The sequence below is a fragment of the Arvicola amphibius genome, chromosome 11, assembly GCF_903992535.2.
Source record: "Arvicola amphibius chromosome 11, mArvAmp1.2, whole genome shotgun sequence".
Lineage (NCBI taxonomy): Eukaryota > Metazoa > Chordata > Mammalia > Rodentia > Cricetidae > Arvicola > Arvicola amphibius.
The window spans coordinates 67,525,893-67,546,624 of record NC_052057.2 but is presented as its reverse complement, the minus strand read 5'-3'; the positions used below and the strand labels follow the sequence as shown (position 1 = coordinate 67,546,624).

The window sequence follows — 20,732 nt, the reverse complement described above, 5'->3', positions numbered from 1 at the left end:
TTATGTTTCTCAGAATATCATTCTGACTGATTGTAAATGGTCCATATTTTGTTAATGAGAAAATGAACCATAGCTTTACGGTGGATCTTTTTTATTACAGATTGTAGTAGTATTTACATTCTTGTCTCTGCCAGATACGGATTTTGTTCTAGTGCCATCTTAGCAAGTCCATTTTGATTGCTGCTGCTGCTGCTGCTGTTAGGTTCTTCGTGGTCTCCAATGCACTGTCTAATATTCTGCTGGAGAAGCTCAGCTGTTCTTTGTCTAAGGTTTTAACTATATGCTACTAAACCTGAAACAGATGTTATCTTGGCTGCTGTCAATTTCTGTGAGTGCCAATTCACATTTTACAAATGGCAGGTAAGAAGGCAGGTAATTTTCTGCCTGCCCTGTTTTGGAGAAAGAAAAAAAAAACTGAGGGAAAATGGAATGAGAGGAGCATGAATATATAAATTATAGGAATAAAACCACATGGAGACAGAGAGCACAGCCACTGGAGCATTCTTATCCTAACATCATATACTATAGTTTGGCTACTACTGACTTGCCTGGCATCCTCCTGAATAATTTTTGTGGCCACCCAGATTAACTGTGTGAGTTGATCCCTTGATTTAATATCTTCCTGCTTTTTTCAGCTTCTATGTCATTTGCTGCCACTTAAAAAAAACGTATTGCTTGTTACTCAGCCATCTGTGTTTTTAAGAACTCACAGTCCTTTAGTCCCCCTCTCCCCCCCCCCCCCAGCTTCTTTCTTTCCTTTTCTTTCTGGTATGGGAGCCAGGAGCTAGAGAATAGTAAGAAAGAAAAATTAACCACTCACAGAAAAGGTAGACGCTCAGGGAAAAAGGGGGAGGGGTGTCTTATGGTTTGTGCTTTGTGAGCTGTGGGTGTGACTCAATTTCCTCACCACCCACATAAAAAAGTTGCCACCCAATCACTGTTTTTTTTTTCTCCTTCTGTCCCAAACCCCTCCCCTTGGATTTTGGCTGAGAGACCCTAGGAGAGCCTGCCCTTTCTGGACTTTGCGAACTGACATATAAAAGCTGTTAGCTGCTTCTGTAGCCAGCAGCATTCAAACCTTGCAGGCTTTTGCTCTCTGAGAGCTTGTAATAAGACACACTCCTTTTACACAAGTTCATGCTACAACTTAACAAAGAACCTTACATTGTTGGAGGAACAGTGTATTCATTTTGGCATTGTGCAGAGGTAAGCTATTTGGCTCGATTAGATTCTATTGCATGCATTATTGTAAAGCAACTCACATTTTTTTTTTCCTTAGGACGATTTTGTGTGTTCTGTCATTCAGTGTATAGAATGTCTGGGACATATTTTCAGCACATTTTTTTGTGGCTACCTGTATTTTTCCTTGTCTGTCTCAAGGTCAGCTTGCATAGCTAAAGGTTCCTGACTGTAAACAGGCATGCAGTAATATAGCTTTCAGTTCAGGCATTTGGGGCAAAGGGGCAAAAGGTTTCCATTCATTTCAGGATGAGTGGTCACGTGGTTTAGTTTTTTTTTCTAGCTTTGGAAAGTTCTTCTAAGGGGCTTTGATTCATAGCACATTTCTACATAGTGTAGAAATTACCGTAGTTTTCTTTTCAAGAGACATTAGTTTAGATTTTGGGAGAATGTCAACCCAAGCTATGCTCCCAAGTGATAACATTGTAAATCCATTAAACTATGGCTCTTTCTTTCTTTCTTTCTTTCTTTCTTTCTTTCTTTCTTTCTTTCTTTCTTTCTTTCTTTCTTTCTTGTTTGTTTGCTTGCTTGCTTTTCTAAAGACCCTAACTCTATACTTTTTTGCTTTAAAGCAAAACAAACCTGGTGAACTCTTTTCCACCCCTCAAAATGATAGCAGTTTCTGCAGTCAGCCTTGCGATCCTTTTGTCCCTCTTCTGTGAAGCAAGCACCGTCGTCTTACTCAATTCCACTGACTCATCCCCGCCAACCAATAATTTCACTGATATTGAAGCAGCCCTGAGCGCGCCACTACAGTCTGCGGGTATCCCTAAAGCCAGGCGGAAGCGCTACATCTCGCAGAATGACATGATCGCCATTCTTGATTACCATAATCAAGTTCGGGGCAAAGTGTTTCCACCAGCAGCGAACATGGAATATATGGTAAGAGGAATTCTTCTTTCTTGAATTCTGAGTGAGAAATTGTAATTTTTAGGGTAGTAGGATTGCAATGGACTACAGTGCCTGCATGTCAAGAGGTACAGGGTACATACTTGATCTTGGGAAATGTTTCAGCATATTTCCCAAGTGTTAAATTGTGTTCTTTCATGAGTTAATGTATGGGAGAGAGACAGGGGAGGGAATGTACACACACTTTTCTTCTGTGAGTTTCACAATCCTGACAAGCCTCATTTTCTATAAGGAGAAAAAAAATGGGGTATGCTGACTGCCCACATTTGCAAAGTCATCTTTCCAAGCAGATTTCATGGGGATCTTTTTCTGTGTTTTCTGAATCTAAAAGTCATATTTATCAGTTCAAACATTTCTTGAGAATCTTTCTTGAAATTGAAGGTTTCATGTGTTTAATTTATTCCTGGCGAGGTGTGTCTCCCAGTTCTTGGACAAAGCTCTCACCCACACTAGTCTATTTGTATTCTAAGAGAACACGTTGGCTCTTTTCTTGCTTCCCTGTGATTTAAGACTTAGTCCTTCAGATAAGAGGGAAGCCAGTACACTTACTTGCACACAGTTCCAAGTTGTCATGAACACATTCTTTGCTTGCTCTTAAAAATAGACTATGTTTAAATCATTTCACTCAGAGAGCAAAAATATTAAGCTGGTATTAAAAGGAACGAGTCTGGTTAAGCTTTATTTTTGCTTTTTGAAGTCATACAAAGTTATGATTTAAAGGATTTCACTTTACGAGATCACAGTGTGGAGTTCATTTAATGCAATGAAGGCCACCAATAGGTGTCAGCTTCTAGAACCATTTGCTTTTTTCTAAATAGGTTGTTTGTACCTGACCAACTGCTAGTGTCGATGTCACAAGAAAAATAGACATAGCAAACAAATCCAGGGGAATCATAGTTCATGAAAGTAGTCTAATTTAAAATTTAAAATGACCTTTACTAGAATTTGTTAAATTAACAAAGGGTATAATCAGTCTTGGGTATTATCTTGGGTATGATTAAGATTTTGGATGCTGGAGTCTAATTGTTCAGGTTCTAATCCTGGCCTTTAAGGTGGCATGAGCGCTTTACTTAGTGTGCTCTGCTCTCATCTTCTCTAAGATAAGAATGCAGTCAGCATCTGCCACAAATGATTGTTGTAACGACTCTATGAGGTGAGGGCAGCGAAATAAGATCAGAACTCACAGATACAGAGTTGTTCTTTCAACTTTAATGAGTTTCTTTGAACATTCTGTGAAAGGGACTCAGTGAGAACTTATTCAAGTTCTAAAGCAGAAACAGTTGCCCACACGCAGGAGGGCTGCAGGTAGACATAGAGGAGCAGATATGTTTCAAAAGCTACTATAGATTGTGAAAGAAGTAAACACTGAGGTCTGTGTGAGCAGTACCTAGCCTACAAGGTCAGGGAGTGCTTTCTGGCCATGATCACATTGGTACAAAACCTTGAATGAAGACCATGTCCACTGGGCCAGCTTTGGTAGTAAGCTCTTCTTGGTTTAGATCATGGCTAAATCACTCACTATGGACTCACACAAGTTACTCAGTGGCTCTAAGACCCACTTTCCCTATCTTTCCTTTTCCTTAATGGGAATAAAAGTGTACACAATAAGCAATCAATAAATAACGGGATAATGTAACTCAGTACGTTAATAATATTGAGGTCAAAGAGGTCACCAGGAATAGCATGGGCAGAACACATGGGCAGAATAAAAAAAACTTCTTATCAAGGATTACATCACTCCATATGCATTTATTTAATTACCTCTTTGTGCCAGAGCCCATGCTAACGTTTGCACTGATGACCTCATTTGATGACCCACATTTGCCATCTGAAGTTGGGATTGTGATCACAGTTTTCCAAGTGAAATCATGTAGACCCGGAAATGTTAATGACTAACCCCAGATGGTGTGACCAAAGAATGTTGCTGTCCAGACTGACACTGGGGTGGGGACGGGGTCTCTTCATTCATAAACTACAGTGTACGTCCATTGAAGGATGTCTCTGAGAATACCAGAATATGTTATCAGAAAAGTTCCAGAAAGGATTGTAAATTATTCTTGTTCTGTTTATCATTCTCTCATTGCTTTCTTCTCAGGTATCAGTATCTTTACATCTGATTTATTTTGTGATAACCCAACACAGTGGATAATTATATAGTATATGCTAACAAATATTATTTAGCTCAATGAATGCAATGAAAAACCATAGCCGTAACACTATGCTCTATAAAGCAAAACAAGGACCATGTGAAAATCTGTGGTTTAAAGCCTACATATTCATTGCTTACTTAGCATCTACCTAATGTTGGCACTATTCTAAGCCACTAGCACACATTCTTGAACAAAAACAACAAAACTCCTTGGCCTCTGGATGGTAATAAAATAACAAACGAGATAAACAAATCAGCAAGTGCAGGCTAGAAAGTAATGAGGTCACGACCATAAAGCTCATGTGCAGGATGAGGTGCTCACTGGGATTGTTTGAGAGTAAGGCCTTGGACAGGAGGAAGAGAATTCCGATTTACAGATGAGGGACGTCACAGTAGAAAGAGCAGGGCAAAGGACTAGAGGTAGAGAAAACTGACAAGTTTAGAAATAGCCTCACTTTCATGATCCTATGGTTCAATCCATCAATAGAATTGCTTCGGTTGGGTGCCTTGTGGTGAAATTCAGTGGCAGGCATGTTTTAATAGGTAGCTTAGAGGTTAGTGCAGGTACTCCAAATGACTCAGTGTTTAAGCTAAGTTTCTCCTTAGCTTACCTGGATCTCAGTGAGAACTGACAACACTGATTTGAATTGGCATCAGTTGGGAAGTTAGATCAGTTCCTAACCTGTAGCATACACCTCAGAAACTCATGGTATCTTTATTACACTACCTAACAAATATTTGCTCTCTGAGTCACCCGCTGCAGGCTCAAATCATCCTCTCCAGTATCTGCTGCAGAAAAAAAAAAAACAACCTTGGCTTTGGCTTAGTGCTCTCTAACTGTGCTAGACTGCCTTGGAGTTCCTTTATTCTACAATGTGCTGAGCCATTTTTCCAGTTTCTCTTTATTCGAGGTAGCCTTAACTAATCCATCCTCCTTAACTAGTTCATCCTCCACCCTTTTCAGGACTTCTGAATTAGAATACCAGTTCCTTCAAGGACATTTTCATACCCACAGCTATGTGCACTTCATCATTCTACTGACGTGCTATGCTCTCTGTTGCTTCCATTTCTATATTATGTCCATATCACAACCAAGCTTGACAAACAGTCATGTGGGCACTTATTGCTAACTCTCTAATCTTAGGGCTACAGGATGCTAAGTTAATGATGGTTCACCTTTTTTTTTCTATGGGTCAATCCATCAATAGCATTGCTTCGGTTGGGTGCCTTGTGGTGAAATTCTATTGAGTTTTGAAAGTCTTTGTGGACAGTGAACCCCCCATTATTTATTACATTTAGACCAAACCCCAATTGTTATATGTTTATAAACAACACCAATATTGATACCATTATTCTTTTGACATTTTCCTGTCATGATATTTCATCACACACTTGAAATAAAACAAATATTTATAAATCCTTTAAACCTCTTAAAATCAGATTCTTTAAGTAATTGTCTTAGACTGTGTATAATAAAATGAAAAAAAGAAATTTGAGCATCAAGGTTTACTTTCACAAAATGGTTATAAACCATGTTTATATAGCTCCTGTGACTTTAATAAAACACACTTTGTGTGTAATACTTAGTTTTTAAAAACAGAGTCTTTTTTACATAAGCAGCACTGCAGATAGAATGTAAAATGTGCAAGTGAAACCTTTGCACTCTCAGCTCCCTTTCTTCAATTAGCTGCTTGACTAATTTCCAGGGAGCTTTGGACACCAGCTGCTTTTCATTCTTCATAAGGGCAGCTTAAACCATGACTCTGAACCACAAACCACATTAGTTTCTTAGAATAAAAATTATCCCCCAAAGAATGAATTTGCAAAACTTATACGGAGCTCAGTTTGTAGGATGTTCTGATTCAGAGCAATTGAGTAAATTAATTTAGAAAAACAACTGAAACCTCTCCATGAGAGGAAGGTATCCAAAGATAGGAATCTTCATCTTTAAAGTATAAGCAGTACAGTAAAAACAAAGCAAATAGGGAGTAAAAGCACCACGCGTAATGCTCTGCTGTAGGAGATCGCTGTAAAAAACATGAAACAAGCACGGCGAAAGAGTTGGGCGTGGACCTGAAAACCTCCAGCTGGAAAATGGTGAAGACCTCTGTGGAAGAGGAGAACGTGACACTGATTGATGCCCTGCAAGAGGTGTGATGGCTGTGGCAGAAAGCAAAGCCATGGATGACCCAAGCCATGAGCAGGGACCAGCCAGTCAGGATGCCAAGAAGGTGCAACAAAGGCCTGGTGCAAAAGGATCAGGAAGAGTGTGACATTTGATATCAAGGGCAGAAAGGCATCTTAGAAAGATGGCTTCTTCTATATGAGGAAGTCACAGCACACATAGGAGGTGGTGACTGCTGAGGAGAAGTACTTGTTTTTAGATAAGAGTAAAGAACAGCGCGGTTACTCTATACACGGTGAGAAGCAGAAGGACGTAATTGAACTGCAGCACACATGGTAGGGATATTCAGAGAAACACAGGTTACCGACAACACGGTAGCTGTGCTAGAAATGGGCTGGGAAAGAAGATAGCATATCTTAGGAAGTCCAAACCACTTTGTTATCATGACTTATGTTTATTTGCTGCCGGCAAATCTGAGTTTTTGAGCTAAATATAAAAGGTTTCTTGTGTTCTTCTGGGGAAAGGAAACATATCTATTACCAAATAGAAGTAGGTAGTAAAGTAACAGCATGATTCAGTGAATGAATGAGGCAATTAATCCAACTTTAGTAAAGGCCAACACATTGTTGGCCTAGAATGATAATCTGTGACTTGGGAATAAAGAAAAATGCTAATTTAATTTATCTAGGCTTTATGTGGAAGAGAATGTGGATAATTCAATCCACCTTTGTTTCCTTTCTTCTGTAGTTGACTAAACATTATGGTGTCAGATCTGAGGCAGGAAAATTGCTGAGTTCAAGGCTAACCAGGGCTAGGCAGTGAGTACTAACTTAGGCTGAAATGATATGATATGATCCTTTCTCCAACAGTTTTGATGTCTATCCTTGCCCTTTTTTTGTTAATGAAGCAATGCTATAGTCCAGGCAGCACATTTCTTCTTGTTTGGAGAGTATAACTCAATTGATTTTATTAGGAATACATGAAATTTGCTGTGTCTAATCTAATGCTCTTCAATGAGTGCTCTTATGGCTTCTAGAAGGCCTGTCAAAACCACTGCCAGGAAGTAGTGGGCTAAGCATGTTGACGGACAGGAAGGCCCTTGCCAGCACACTCAGGGCTCGGTATTTTTGCTCTCCTGGATAGAGACTAGGGTGTCTGGTCTTCTAGCAGAGACCAGAAATGTTTTGTATGTGCTTTCTTCCCAGACACAGTCTGCTGCAGGTTACTTGAACACCAAAGAAGGTAGTCCTACCTTGGAGTTTATGTCCTTTTATTTCTCTTTTCCACTTCTGAAGGCAAAAACATTTTCTCCTTAGAGATTATAAAAAGTGGACATGTTAAAAATATTAACATTGCATGATTCTGAACCATATCATTAGTGAGCAGAAAGCATACCTGTGAGTAACCAATGGGCGACCCAGCGGGTGGCTATCATTCCCAGCACTCAGTGCAGAAATCTCAGTGCAAGTGATATTTGGCTACAAACTAGGAAGTAAAAGAGTTAGTTTGCGTGTTTCTTCTGAGTGCTTTATAGGATATAGTGTCCCATCTTGTCCCACAATCCACAGTTAAAAACAAGTAGCTTTCCTGGTTAGAGTTTATGACTATGAGCGGGTGGCGGGCAGGTCATTTAAGTCTCTCCTTCCACTTTAGGAATTCTCCTGGAGTGGGGAGCAATGAGGCACAGACAGAAGCAGTATATCTATCAAGGAAGTGGAGAAGGCAGTGTGCGACATGTCAAAGAGGGGAACTACTGACCACTCTAAAAGTACAGGAGTCCTATCCCATGTATGGACTGAGGTGGCAGAGAAGTGCCAGCTTCCAAAAGTGATGTGGCTAAATATTAGACTAAAATCTACTATACCAAATAAATAAATAAATAAATAATTAAGGAGAGGGGGGGCTGTGTGGTCACTAGAGTGTTCTATAAGATATAGGGTGGTATAATTATATAACTCAGATGTAATGTTTAAAAGAATTGAGTATTACAATATTGAAGTCTGGAGACACTAAAAAACCTGATTGACTTTGTTATAAGAGCAAGAGATTTAACATTTTCTTTGACCAATGAATCTATTTCTTCTGTCACCTGAGATTCTCTCTTCCATCTCTTGCATTCTGTTAGTTATGCTTACAACAAGGATGACCCCAGCTAAGACCCTAAGCAGTTGTGGAGAGGGTGCCTGAACTGGCCTTGCCCTGTAGTCATATAGATGACTTGATGGCTATCTTAAATGCCATCATAGAACCTTCATCCAGCAGCTGATGGAAGCAGATGCAGAAATCCATAGCAGAACACTGGGATGTGCTTTTAAAGTCCAGTTGAAAAGAGAGAGGAGTGATAATATGAGCAAGGGGGTCAAGATCATAATGAGGGTACCCAGTGAAACAGCTGACCTGAGTTAACGGGAGCTCACCAACTCTGATGGGACAGCAGGAGAACCAGCATAGGACCAAACAAAGCCATCTGAATGGGGTGACATCTGTATGTCTGGGTCAGACTGTGGGACCATGGTCAGTGAGACCAGAATTTGTCCCTACTGCTTGTATTGGCTTTTGGGAACCCATTCTCTTTGGAGGGCCTAGATATAATGGGGAGGGCCTTGGTCCCGCCTCAAAGCAATGCCTTAGACTTTGCTGACTTCCCCGTAGGAAGCCTTACCCTCCCTTAGGAGTAGATGCGGGGTAGGGGAGGGGGTGAAAGGAGTGGGAGGAGGGGAGGTAGTAGGTTAAAAAAAAATAAGATCAGGGGAAGTATTAAAGGCCTTATCTGGGAAATTGCATGATTGTCTTTGAATTTTAGAAAGGTCATTCTGGCCGTGGGGTAAAGGAGGAGTGGGAAAAGGCAGTGGTGGAGACAGGATGCCCAGTCAGTCTGTCATGACAGGCTCGGTGAGAGATAATTGAAACCTGAAGTCTGTTTGAGGCAACGGGGCAAGCTGGGGCTGTGAAATATTTGGAAATAGGGTCAGAAAGGGTGATTCATATGAAGTTGCGGAGAGATATTTACAGGACGGAGCAGTCAAGACCCGTCTCTGTCTTTGAGGGGGACAACTGTGTTACTCTGAGTCAGAGAACACAAAAGACAACAAATTTTAAGGGGCCAAGGAGTGACAGGGGACTGTTGTCTGGTGATGAAAGTTTCATGGCTATGAAAGTTGGAAAGCAGATTAAATGTGAGAAAGTGCATAGGCACATTTTTCCACAGAGAAAATGTGGGATGGGGAATGTGCTTTGAGCGGAGGAACAGCATTCTCTGAGGGCAGGTAGCGGAGTGTCATGGAAACTGGACCGGAGTCTGTCTATAGGAATCTACTTAAGAATGTTTACAAGAAAATTCCACCGCTGGGCTTTGATTCTACTTCATGGATGGGCTCTGTGGGAGCCTTGTCAGTTTGGATGCTCACCTTCCTGGACCTGGGGGGAGTTGGGGTGACCTTGGACTTCCCATAGTGTAGGGAACCCTGACTGCTCTTTGGCCTGGAGAGGGAGGGAGTGAGGGTGTGGGTGGAGGGGAGGGGAGGGAAGTGGTAGGAGGGGAGGAAATGGAAATTTTTAATAAAAAATAAATAAATAAAAAAGAAGTTAAAAAAAAAGAAATGCCACCCTAATCCAAATCTGTTTTAAGAACCTAGTTGGTGCCAAGCTACTCCAGCTCACTTGGGACAAGAATTTTTGAGAAAACAATCAAAGGGCTTCTAAAAATAATATAGAAATCTGCTAGGCTGACTATCTGGTATCATGAATTTACTATATCTGAAAACTGTACCACAAGAACTCAAGGACATGCAGTGATTATAAACTTGAGGGATTTGATTGTCGAGATCTTTTGAAGGATGATATTGGAGGAGGGACATGGGAAGATAAAAACTGATGTCTTAAACCATTTAAGTAAAAGCTTGGCACAAATGCATCCTAAACAATGGTTTAGGGGATGGCATGGCAGTGCTCCTGTGCTGTCATCCATAGTGCTCAAAGCAGATGACAACCATTTAGACAAAAATAGGTGGGATACCCAATACGTTGATTTTAGAATTAACTTTTTATGAAATCTTTTAAATTCACAGCAATCAATGCAAACAAAGATGTTATTTAAGGATGTTATTTTTAATGTTATTCTATAAAGGTGTTTATGATATTATTTAGTATTTTTCCAATATTTCATATTTCATGATTTAGTAAAACATGAACATTTTCTCAAATCTGTCTCTTTGGAAACCAATTTTTTTAGTGGGCAGCAGGTAGCCAGACAGGTTATTCTGAGGCAGTGGGTGATCTGGTATTTGCATTTGTTGGGGTAGCCTCACAACCAACAAATCCATTTCTAATATATTGTGACATTTAATCAGTGGAAGAAATTGACCATTCATGAAAATACTTTGGCAGCCTAAACTTCACTATCATATGACAAGTGATGTATAACACCCCACTCCCTCACCCTGAAGAGTAGGATCATTGCTAAATGATCAACAATATCTTTCAAACTTTACAGTAAAAAGCAGATGTTTAACAATGCTTCAAGGAGGGAAAATGCTCTTACAACTTCCAAAATGTTCTCTAATGTTATCTCTTTCTACCCAATGTTACTGTTCCTATGAGCAAGTGCCTTCTTTCTACATCGTTACATTGCTAATTTTTCAGTGGCTTCAGGCCTTTTCTGTTTTCTTTTCATTGGACTGCTGGTTAGTAGAGATTAAGATTAAGGGTTGATAAATCCATGAAAGACATTCACATTTCAGGTGTCTCCCCAACCCTCTGGACTTACTACAGCTTTTAAATTTTAAATTTTAAATTTAAATTAAACAATAGTAACTCATATTATTTAGTGAACTCTAGTCCTAGATGTGATAAATATCCTTCAGTCTCTGTGTCAAACTTAACTCTCATCACACTCTTGAGAGATAAGGCCGGATTTCTTCACTTAGAGATGGAAATTCAGAGTTTAGAGAGCATAAATCTCTTCTTTTAACAATTTATCCAAATGCTCTGATAGACAGCAAACATGCTTCAAACAGCAATGCACTACAGCACACTACAGTGCAGCGCAGTATATTAATGCTACTTTTTGTCTATTCATCTTTCCTGCTCTTGGGCTCATTGGATAGCAAATTTTCCTACATCCACTTCCCCTGAGAATATCAGAGAGTATAAGAAATGATTTCCAACATGAAATAAAGTTGTTTTGTGCTCTCTATACTTGGAAAATAATATAGGTGAATTGCCTTATGATAATGGTACCAATCTTTGGATGATTGACAGATTTCATATACACATTATGTTGATTCACATTTTCATATACCGAGTTGAATAAAGATCATATATCTGTTTTAAATTCAGGCTTGATGGAAAGGGGTTGCCACAATTTTTAGTTTCTTATCCTTATAATTTTGGGATTTTGGAATGATATTTTTCTGAAATGTTATATCTGAAGTCTTGCTTAATAAAGCCATCCTGGTGAATAAAGTTAATACAATAAAGTTGGTACTACAAGTATGCACATCCAATGTCTCTAATCTAGGACTATGTCTCAAAAGGTCTAAGGAATGCTACATATCCCTTCTCCAAAATCCCAAGAATATTCTAGAAATATTACTTTAGTGAAAACTCTAAAAAATGCTTTAACAACAATAAAAGCTTATAATGCAGAACTTGAGACTCAGTTAAGGTTATAGTATGTGGATCAAATCTCCACACCTAATCAAGGGACTAATAGATTAAAACAAAGAGGTTTTTCCAGGGATAATTTCTAACATTAACACACAATTCCAATTCTCATTTAATTCCTAATATTATCAGCAGGAAATGTCTGTAACACAGAATTATCCTTACTTGGAAATGTGTTTCATTTACTAAAAGAAGCAAACTTTTACCATTCACATTTTCAGAAACAGGACTTCTTTATATAATGTGTATAATCTGAAATTTTTCTTGCTTGCAGTTTGAGTTAAAGACTGTTGAGAATCATTTTTATTTGCCACCACCCATGGACATGAAGAAAAAAGGAAACAATTCAAATTCACATAATAGGAATAATAAAAGCATATCATGAATGCTGGCAATATCCAAGCTCCCAGCCCCTAAAGAAGTACATCTTGCTGTTGATCAAGGCATCTCCACAAATCCTCTTGTGGTAGGGCACACCTGTAATTCCAGCTCACAGGAGATGCTGGTAGGATGGTACTAAGCTGCATAATGAAATCTTGCTCAAGAAAAAAAGCAATCTCCACAAGACAGGACCCACCATTTCCCATTGTCTTAATCTTTCCCTAGAGAGTTCTGTATACAATGGGAGGTCTTGGTGTTTTTGAGGCTATAGAAGGCTACATGCTGCCTCAATTTATTTCTTTTATCTGACTCATTCTGCTCTTTTGAGGTATCATCCTTGAAATATTGTTTAATTCATCTAATGAATAATTTGAATCTCCACTTTGAGGGCCCATCTTTACCTCTGATCTTACCTGTGTCTTCCCCAGCCTATCCAAGGCTCATCGCTAGCCTTCTGCATAGTTTAACAATGATTCTTATATCTTCATCTCAGTTTCCTTCAATGGTATTTCACAAACATTCCTTTCTAATAAAAGCAAGTTCACCAATTTTAAAACAGAAATGAGTTTGTGAATGCCCATGAATTCTGTTGATGCCTTTGGCTGACTTCCAGAGGAATAATTTTAACATCACTTAATTTGTCTATGGTTTCTGCAAGTCAGCACCCTCTCCCCAATCTAACACAAAGGATCAGATCACCCTGGTCATTAAAAACAAAAACAAAAACATTTTCTGTGTAAAACGGTAAAATGACAAAAAACAATCCAAATATGTAAGAGATGCCCATATAAATATCCAAAAAATAAATGTCTTAGAATATTCCATGTTGTCTGCCATTTTGTTTCTATGATAGTGTCCTTATCCATATCCTAATCATAAATCTATCTCTAAAATTTCAATGGGATATTGTTATTTCTAGTATGTTGTCTTTAAACAGAATTGCACTATACACAATAGTTTTTCCAAGGTTGATTATGGTGTTTTAAATTATTATTCTTATTTCTTCCTTAATTTTAGCTTCAATTTATTGTTTTTTAGGAAGGGATTTATTTCATGAATGTAGAATATTTTTGAAAACACATATTTATTTAATATCCACCTCTTGAAAATTAAATGGTTAAACTCTATTTTTAGATTTAATAATTTATTTTTTCTTTCAGTGTTTTGCCTGATTTGATAACCCTTTCCACATACTTAAGATATTTGTCCTTTTGCGCACTTCCATACTTCATAGTTTGGAATTAAAAACAAATATTTCCAAACAAGTCTACAGTTCTATAGAGTTACATTCCAATGATCATGGTTTCTTTTAGCCAGTAGTACTGGCCGGACACAAATACACAGTCACAGGTGCCATGGTGTCCCATGTTTGTTTATTAGTACACTGAATATTTCCCAACAGGTCGCATGGTATGACAGCCTTTTATTTGTATTGTATTAATATTATCAATTCTTATGACTTATATAAGACAAGAAATTTCTCCCAATTCTCTCCCATGAAGCACCATCTTGTCTCAATTTTATATCTCTGGGTCAGGCTCAAAGGATCTCCCAACTTGAAGAGGATCCTGCATTCTTTTCATTTTCCTCTTATCGTTCAGGGTCATAGCGCTGCCAGATACTCAGTTGACATCAGTTTGAATTCTGTTTTCTTGTCTTAGGCTAAGTGTTTCAGCTGCATGTGATTTACACTCAAGATACTTGTTTAGCTCAAGCTATCTCTTAATTTATTAATAAACAGAATAACCCTTTTTAAATATTTAATTCAAAGCTTATCTACCCTATTTATGATCAACTCAATGCTAACTTGTTAGCCCCAAGTTCAGAGAGTGAAAATAACCCTGGGGATTGATGGTTTGCAGGCACGGAGACTAACCTTAGCTCATTTCCCAGAACCCACAGAAAAAGGTCAGGTGCATTTACATGGGCTTGAAATTTCAGAGCTCTGAAGGTGGGCACAGGAGGATCTGTGGGACTTGCTAGCCATTCACTTTTGCCAAATGGACCAGCTCTAGTTCCAGAGATAACTTGTGTAAACAAAGAAACAAATCAAAAGGCAGAGAGTGACTAAGGAAGACAATGGGTGTCAACCTCTGTCCTCTACATGAGCATGTCCACTCTCTACATAAACATGAAAATACATGCACAACATGTATACCAGCACTGTACCACACACACACACACACACACACACACACACTTAATGAAGGAAAGACATTTGTTGAATATTTTGAATTGTTTTGTGTAGAGTGTATATTCTCAGTAGTGCTGGTCAGTCACTGGCCAGTACCATATAGTTCATTTTGGCACTGCTTCCGGGACTACTCATGTATATCCAAATCATGAGACTGTGGATCTGAAGATGGAATCACCTCCAGTGTTATAGTTTTGTGACTGAGTTAACTGATAGATAGATGATGAATAACAGCCCCCAGTCATTGATCTCAGTAGCATAAATAAGCATAAACACAAGATCACTGTGTTTCATATCAGTGCTATATGTACCATGCTGTGATTTATATATTTGATTCATATAGTTGATTGTAATAAAATATTTTTTAAAACTGAAGAATAGTACATGTTAATATATGTTTACATGTAGTTTTTCAAATAACTGTGATTAATATTTCAAGAGATGCAGTTGATTGATGATATCACCTTTTAGTGAATTGATTGTGTAGTTTTATATTTCAATAAACTACAGTCAATAGTTCAGAAATCTATATTTTACTAATTTTTTATGCATAAACAAATGTTTGATAAATCTATTAAAGCTGAAAAACATACCTTTGTAATGTTTATTTAAGTACTAAGGTAAAATAGTTTTACATTAAATTTATTAGTTTAACATTCTATACCAATTTATGGAAGATGACTTTTGTGTAGAAGTACTGATATTTGTGGCTTCATACTTTAATAGAAAGTTGATTGACTATCTTTACAGAGGTAATTTATTGTTGACACACCTACAATGCTGGCTTGCTTGACATCTCTATGCAGTTATTGAGATGGGAATGCAGTCTGCATAGTGACTAATATGTACATTTATGAAATCAAAGGGTCATGCAAATTTTGGCATGCATTTTCAAATAACAATAACCTACTTTATGTGAATATATATATATATATATATCCACTAATTTCCTCTTTTATTTTTTAATTTGATTAAAATATAATGAAATTTATCTACATAGCCCCCTTTGTAGAACTTTGAAGTTATTTTATTATAGTTATGTTTAGTTCATAATTAATACTTTGTTTTAGCTACAATAATCACAGAACCCTTAACTGAAAGAACTCCTGAAAACAGGAGCATTGTTTCTTTCCTTTCTTTTTGTTTATTAAAACAAATTCAGCAAAACTGAAGGATTACTTAACTTCCACAGGTCTGGGATGAAAATCTTGCAAAATCTGCTGAGGCCTGGGCAGCCACTTGCATTTGGGACCATGGACCTTCTTATTTGTTGAGATTTTTGGGTCAAAATCTATCTGTCCGAACTGGAAGGTAAAAAACAATTATTCACATGATTATACTTCATTATTTATAGACTCTTCAGATGATAAAGGTATCAATTTTAAGTATTATGAGCAATTTTCAACTGATTTCTGTGAGTCAGGAAGTGATGTTTGGCTTATGAATAACTTGATTTTAAAAAGCTATACAACTAGTTGATGAGGCCTAATAATATCATATTTCTCTCCTGCTTTGGAACATGCTACCTCCATCTGTCTTTTGTCATTGACTCTGCTGAATTCTAGAAAGGATTGTTCATGATGTGTCCTGTCCTACAATCCCATTCACACAAAAAACTCCATGATTTTGCAGATGTTTATATTCCCATCATTGTGTATAATTGCATATAAACAATTAATTAATAAATTGATTAGAGAAAAATTTGTATTTACATAAGTGTGCACACAGACATGTATGTATGTACAACAATGAGAAAATTCTTGCTGACAGAATGTTTCCTTCTACTGTAGAATATTATGACCAACATTCTATAATGCCATTCTTATGAACACTTTCATTAGAGTTAAAGCATTTTACTTATTTCCATATGTCTAATAAATCTAAATTATTAATAAAATTCTAATAGAGAAGTTTTTGCATGCATTAAATAAGACTTCGATGCTTCCTGAATAATTTGTGTTCTTCTCTTTTGGAATGGCCTAGTGTGTACTTGGATGAATGAAAGTTCATTGGGCATTTTCATGCTTTTCTCATTCAGGAGAAATGAAGGGCTCTATCAGAAAGTGGATAGTAATTTTCAGAAGTAGAGATGAGCTTGTTATAATGAACAATATTATAAAACTTTTATGGTGTAAGACAAGTTCACTAAATAGCTTCCTGCTCACTGAGTTCTTTTTTGCTCTTTTCTCTTGACATCTAGATATCGCTCTATTCTCCAGCTGGTCAAACCATGGTATGATGAAGTAAAAGATTATGCCTTTCCGTACCCCCAGGATTGCAACCCTCGGTGTCCTATGCGATGTTTTGGTCCCATGTGCACACATTATACACAGGTCATTTCAGCTGCTGTTTTTTTTTTTTTTATTCTTATCTTAAAAATGCTTTTCTTATTTTGATGACTGTTGAATTTTTAAGCAATTTTGGAAAATATTGATTTGTTTTTACAGATGGTCTGGGCCACTTCTAATCGAATAGGATGTGCCATTCATACTTGCCAAAACATGAATGTCTGGGGATCTGTGTGGCGACGGGCAGTGTACTTGGTCTGCAACTATGCTCCAAAGTAAGTACCAAGTTGAGTTCCACTTCCTGTAGCCTGAATGTTAGATATCAGCAGCCAGATGGGGATATTTTTGATACAGAAGTAAATATATTCTTCAGTACTTCTTCACCTTCACCCATGATTCATCCCCAGCCTCATGATCATCCTCACGAATCTGAGAAATGACAGAGTAAAAGGTTTCTTTTCACAGGGACAAGGGTTATGAGTTAAAATTATAAGGTTTACACATTAAGACACTTGAACTCACTAAGTTCTTCTTGCCATCACTGCTCTGCCACATTAAGTATAAGACTGTATTTCATAGTCATTGACACCTGTATCAGGTATCAGAAAGCATCCTCTAGAGATGTTATCAGGACAATATTCTGAATTATCAGTACCAGAATGTTGGCTTACCTATTTCACGAGGAAAGAAACATATTGGAAAAGAATTTTTCCTACTTCTCTCATTCTTTGAGATTAAAATTTATTCAGTATCATAATTTTATAGCCTACATAAATAAAATACTAACTTGTCGAAGATTACAAAATCTAGTTATATTTTTGAATATTCCTTAAAAAGATCGATAAACATTTACTAACAATAAAAGGCCTTCTTGATAGCTGTAACTCTGAGTATGAGAAATTGTTCCCATATTTATACAGTTCTCTTCCCATTTGGAATAAGTGTCAAATATGGAAGGGATTTATGATACTTGTGGTGCCTTCCAAAGTGAGTCTTAGACAAAGATTTTCTCCAGCTTTTCCAACACATGGAAAAAGGGGAACAGCATATCATAAGTAACCATAAGATTCATTGATATAGTGGTGGGCTTGGGCCAATTCTGTTTTTTTTTAAATTTATGATTTTCCTTCAGAATTATTGCAATGAGGAGTCTGAAAAATATCTTTCAAAAGATATTTAAACCTTGCATTTGTTTGCTATTTTAACCATATTTGCTTGGTATCCTCTATTAAGCATTTATCCTTTCTCCCTGTGAGAAATTGGCCAGGTTTTAAAGAGATAATCAAAGACATATTTTCAAAATTCATTTAGCTCCTCTATTTCACCCAAATACTGAAATATCATAATAATATTGATTGATTTATCAGCCCCAAATATAAGGCATTACACTAACATTAATATATTATAGCACTAACATTAATGTATGATAGTCTTTAAGAACATGAATGTATTATACAATCAATGTATTATAGTCTTAATAAAAACACTAATATTTTATAGTCTTAATAAAAATCATAGGTAATTAAGACTTAAAATCTTGTCTGGGAGGTGAATATTATTTTTCTAGTTGAAGTTTTCTACAGGCTAACACTTTCAATGGAAAAATGAGAAAGAAATAAAAATAGAGAAGGAGAGATAATATTTAAATTGATGGATTGAACAAAAAATGAAAGAATGAATGATGTATGAATTGACTGACTTACTATTGAACATTATTATCCTCTATTCAATAATAAGTATGTGTTTTTTTAGATATTTGTAACATATGATAATATTACACATAATAAGCTTTCAGTTCTGGGTTTTGTTTTCAACACACATGCTTAAGAGTTTAAATATTTAAAAAATAATAAATATTTCAAAAATAAGTAGAAAATGTAAAATTATATAACAGGCTCGTTCCATATACTGTTCTCATATACCTTTGAGTAAATAGATAATGAGAGAAAGATTTTTATTACAGGGTGGGAAGATTCAAGAGAATATGAGAACATATGAGTCACATGAGAGGAGGAGAGGCTTGGAGTGCTTCTAGATAGGCATATGATGTCATCAAAATGATCCTCGAGGAGAGGAATTCTATCCTTCAGGCAAACAGTAGACTCCATTAAGTGGAAGTGAGGAATCCTAAACTTCCATTTAAGTTTGTGATATGAACAGTTAATTAGCGAATTTTTAATGTGCATACCTTCATATGTTGGAAATGGTCTAATTTCGCAGCTGGGTAGTTTTCTAATTTTATATCCTGCATGTGTGCTTCACAGTCACTCCAGGTCTGGTTTAGGTTAAGTACAGGCTAAGATCTGTTGTGCTCAACCCTGGTTTTAGCGTTGAGAGCCAAACTTCCTCTTCATTTAATTTCCTTCGTTCTGCTGTCCTGTATTAGTAACCTGATAATGAAAATAAGTTATTGTCATCCTTTATTACAATGTAAAGAACAAAAGCCCAGGAGCAATAGCCTTGCTCAGATATTCTGCATAGAGAATTAGCTTTATTATTGCCATCATTGTGTCATCATAGTGAGAAGGACCAATCAAGTGGTTGTATGTACTCAAACCAAGATCAAAGAGCATCAACTAAAAACTGACAGGTTTGCTTTTTTTATGTGGAAAAAGATTTGAGAATCACTTTTGTGCCTATGAGCCATTACTCTCTTATGAGAATAGTTGGCTCCTGGTTTTACAAAGATTAGAATCTTAAATTTTCCTAAATTTTAAAATAAATCTTAAGAGCATTGTAACCATTTTTTAAATTCTTCTCTCATGTAATAAATGTAACCGAGGCCTGACCTTGTGCCCTAGAATGCTGCTAGAGTAGAAGACAAATGTAGTGGGTGGATTCGGCCTAGTGTCCATGACTTATAATATCACCAGAAATTGTAAATAGGACTTTATTACTTACCTGTCAGTTAAGAGTCTCTTCATTTATTCAGATAGAAAGCATTTTAAAAGCAAGAACTACGGAATAATGTGCTTTGAAAATTTTTGAAACACGAATGTAATTTTCAGGGCCTTATAAAATGTGCTTCTCACATGTCAGGAGTGTGTGAGAATGTGTGTCGAAGTCATGTGACACTGGTTGACACTGCGGTGAGTGAGCAGCACTAATGTCGTCTTCCCATTTTCTTCCAAGGGGTAACTGGATTGGAGAAGCACCATACAAAGTAGGCGTGCCATGTTCATCGTGTCCTCCGAGTTATGGGGGAGCCTGTACCGACAATCTGTGCTTTCCAGGAGTAACGTCAAACTACTTGTACTGGTTTAAATAAGCTTATCCTTTTATTCCTCTGGGAGATGTATTGGCTTTTGAACTCATAAGCATATATATATATATATATATATAAGCATATATATATATATATGCTGAAGTTTGAACATATTATACATATTTTATTATAACCCTATTCTCATTTTAGTGGTCAGTTGTCTAGTGTTTGTCTAAGGTGTTAAGTTTTGGATACAAGCAAAACATCAATTTCTATTTTTCTGACCTTAAATTTAAATTAAATGACTGTATATGTAGTGATGGCATAGTCATTGCCTTCAATTCCAAAACCTGTATTCAGGGAAATTATGTTACTATGTCCCTAAGGAATGAAATGCATGTTCAAGCTGTAATACATGTGTATTCATATGTATACATATGTATATATATGCACGCACATATGATGTGTGATGTGACACATAGACAATAATATGATGTGATCACTGACAAGGGAAAATGAAAAATATATTAGGGCTTATGGACCATTTCTACAACACCCAAGGAAGGATTGTTTGCAAT

The 20,732-nt window shown here is 37.0% G+C and overlaps 1 protein-coding gene across 1 annotated transcript; it reads left to right on the top strand.

Annotated features, from left to right (window-relative positions):
• The first annotated feature begins 1,848 nt into the window (after positions 1-1,848).
• Pi15 (peptidase inhibitor 15) lies at positions 1,849-20,217 on the top strand. Its single transcript, XM_038348284.1, has 5 exons — positions 1,849-2,121; positions 15,854-15,972; positions 16,862-16,994; positions 17,109-17,224; positions 20,082-20,217. Exons 1-5 carry the CDS (start codon positions 1,849-1,851, stop codon positions 20,215-20,217), a joined length of 777 nt encoding a protein of 258 aa, XP_038204212.1.
• Positions 20,218-20,732: the final 515 nt, after the last annotated feature.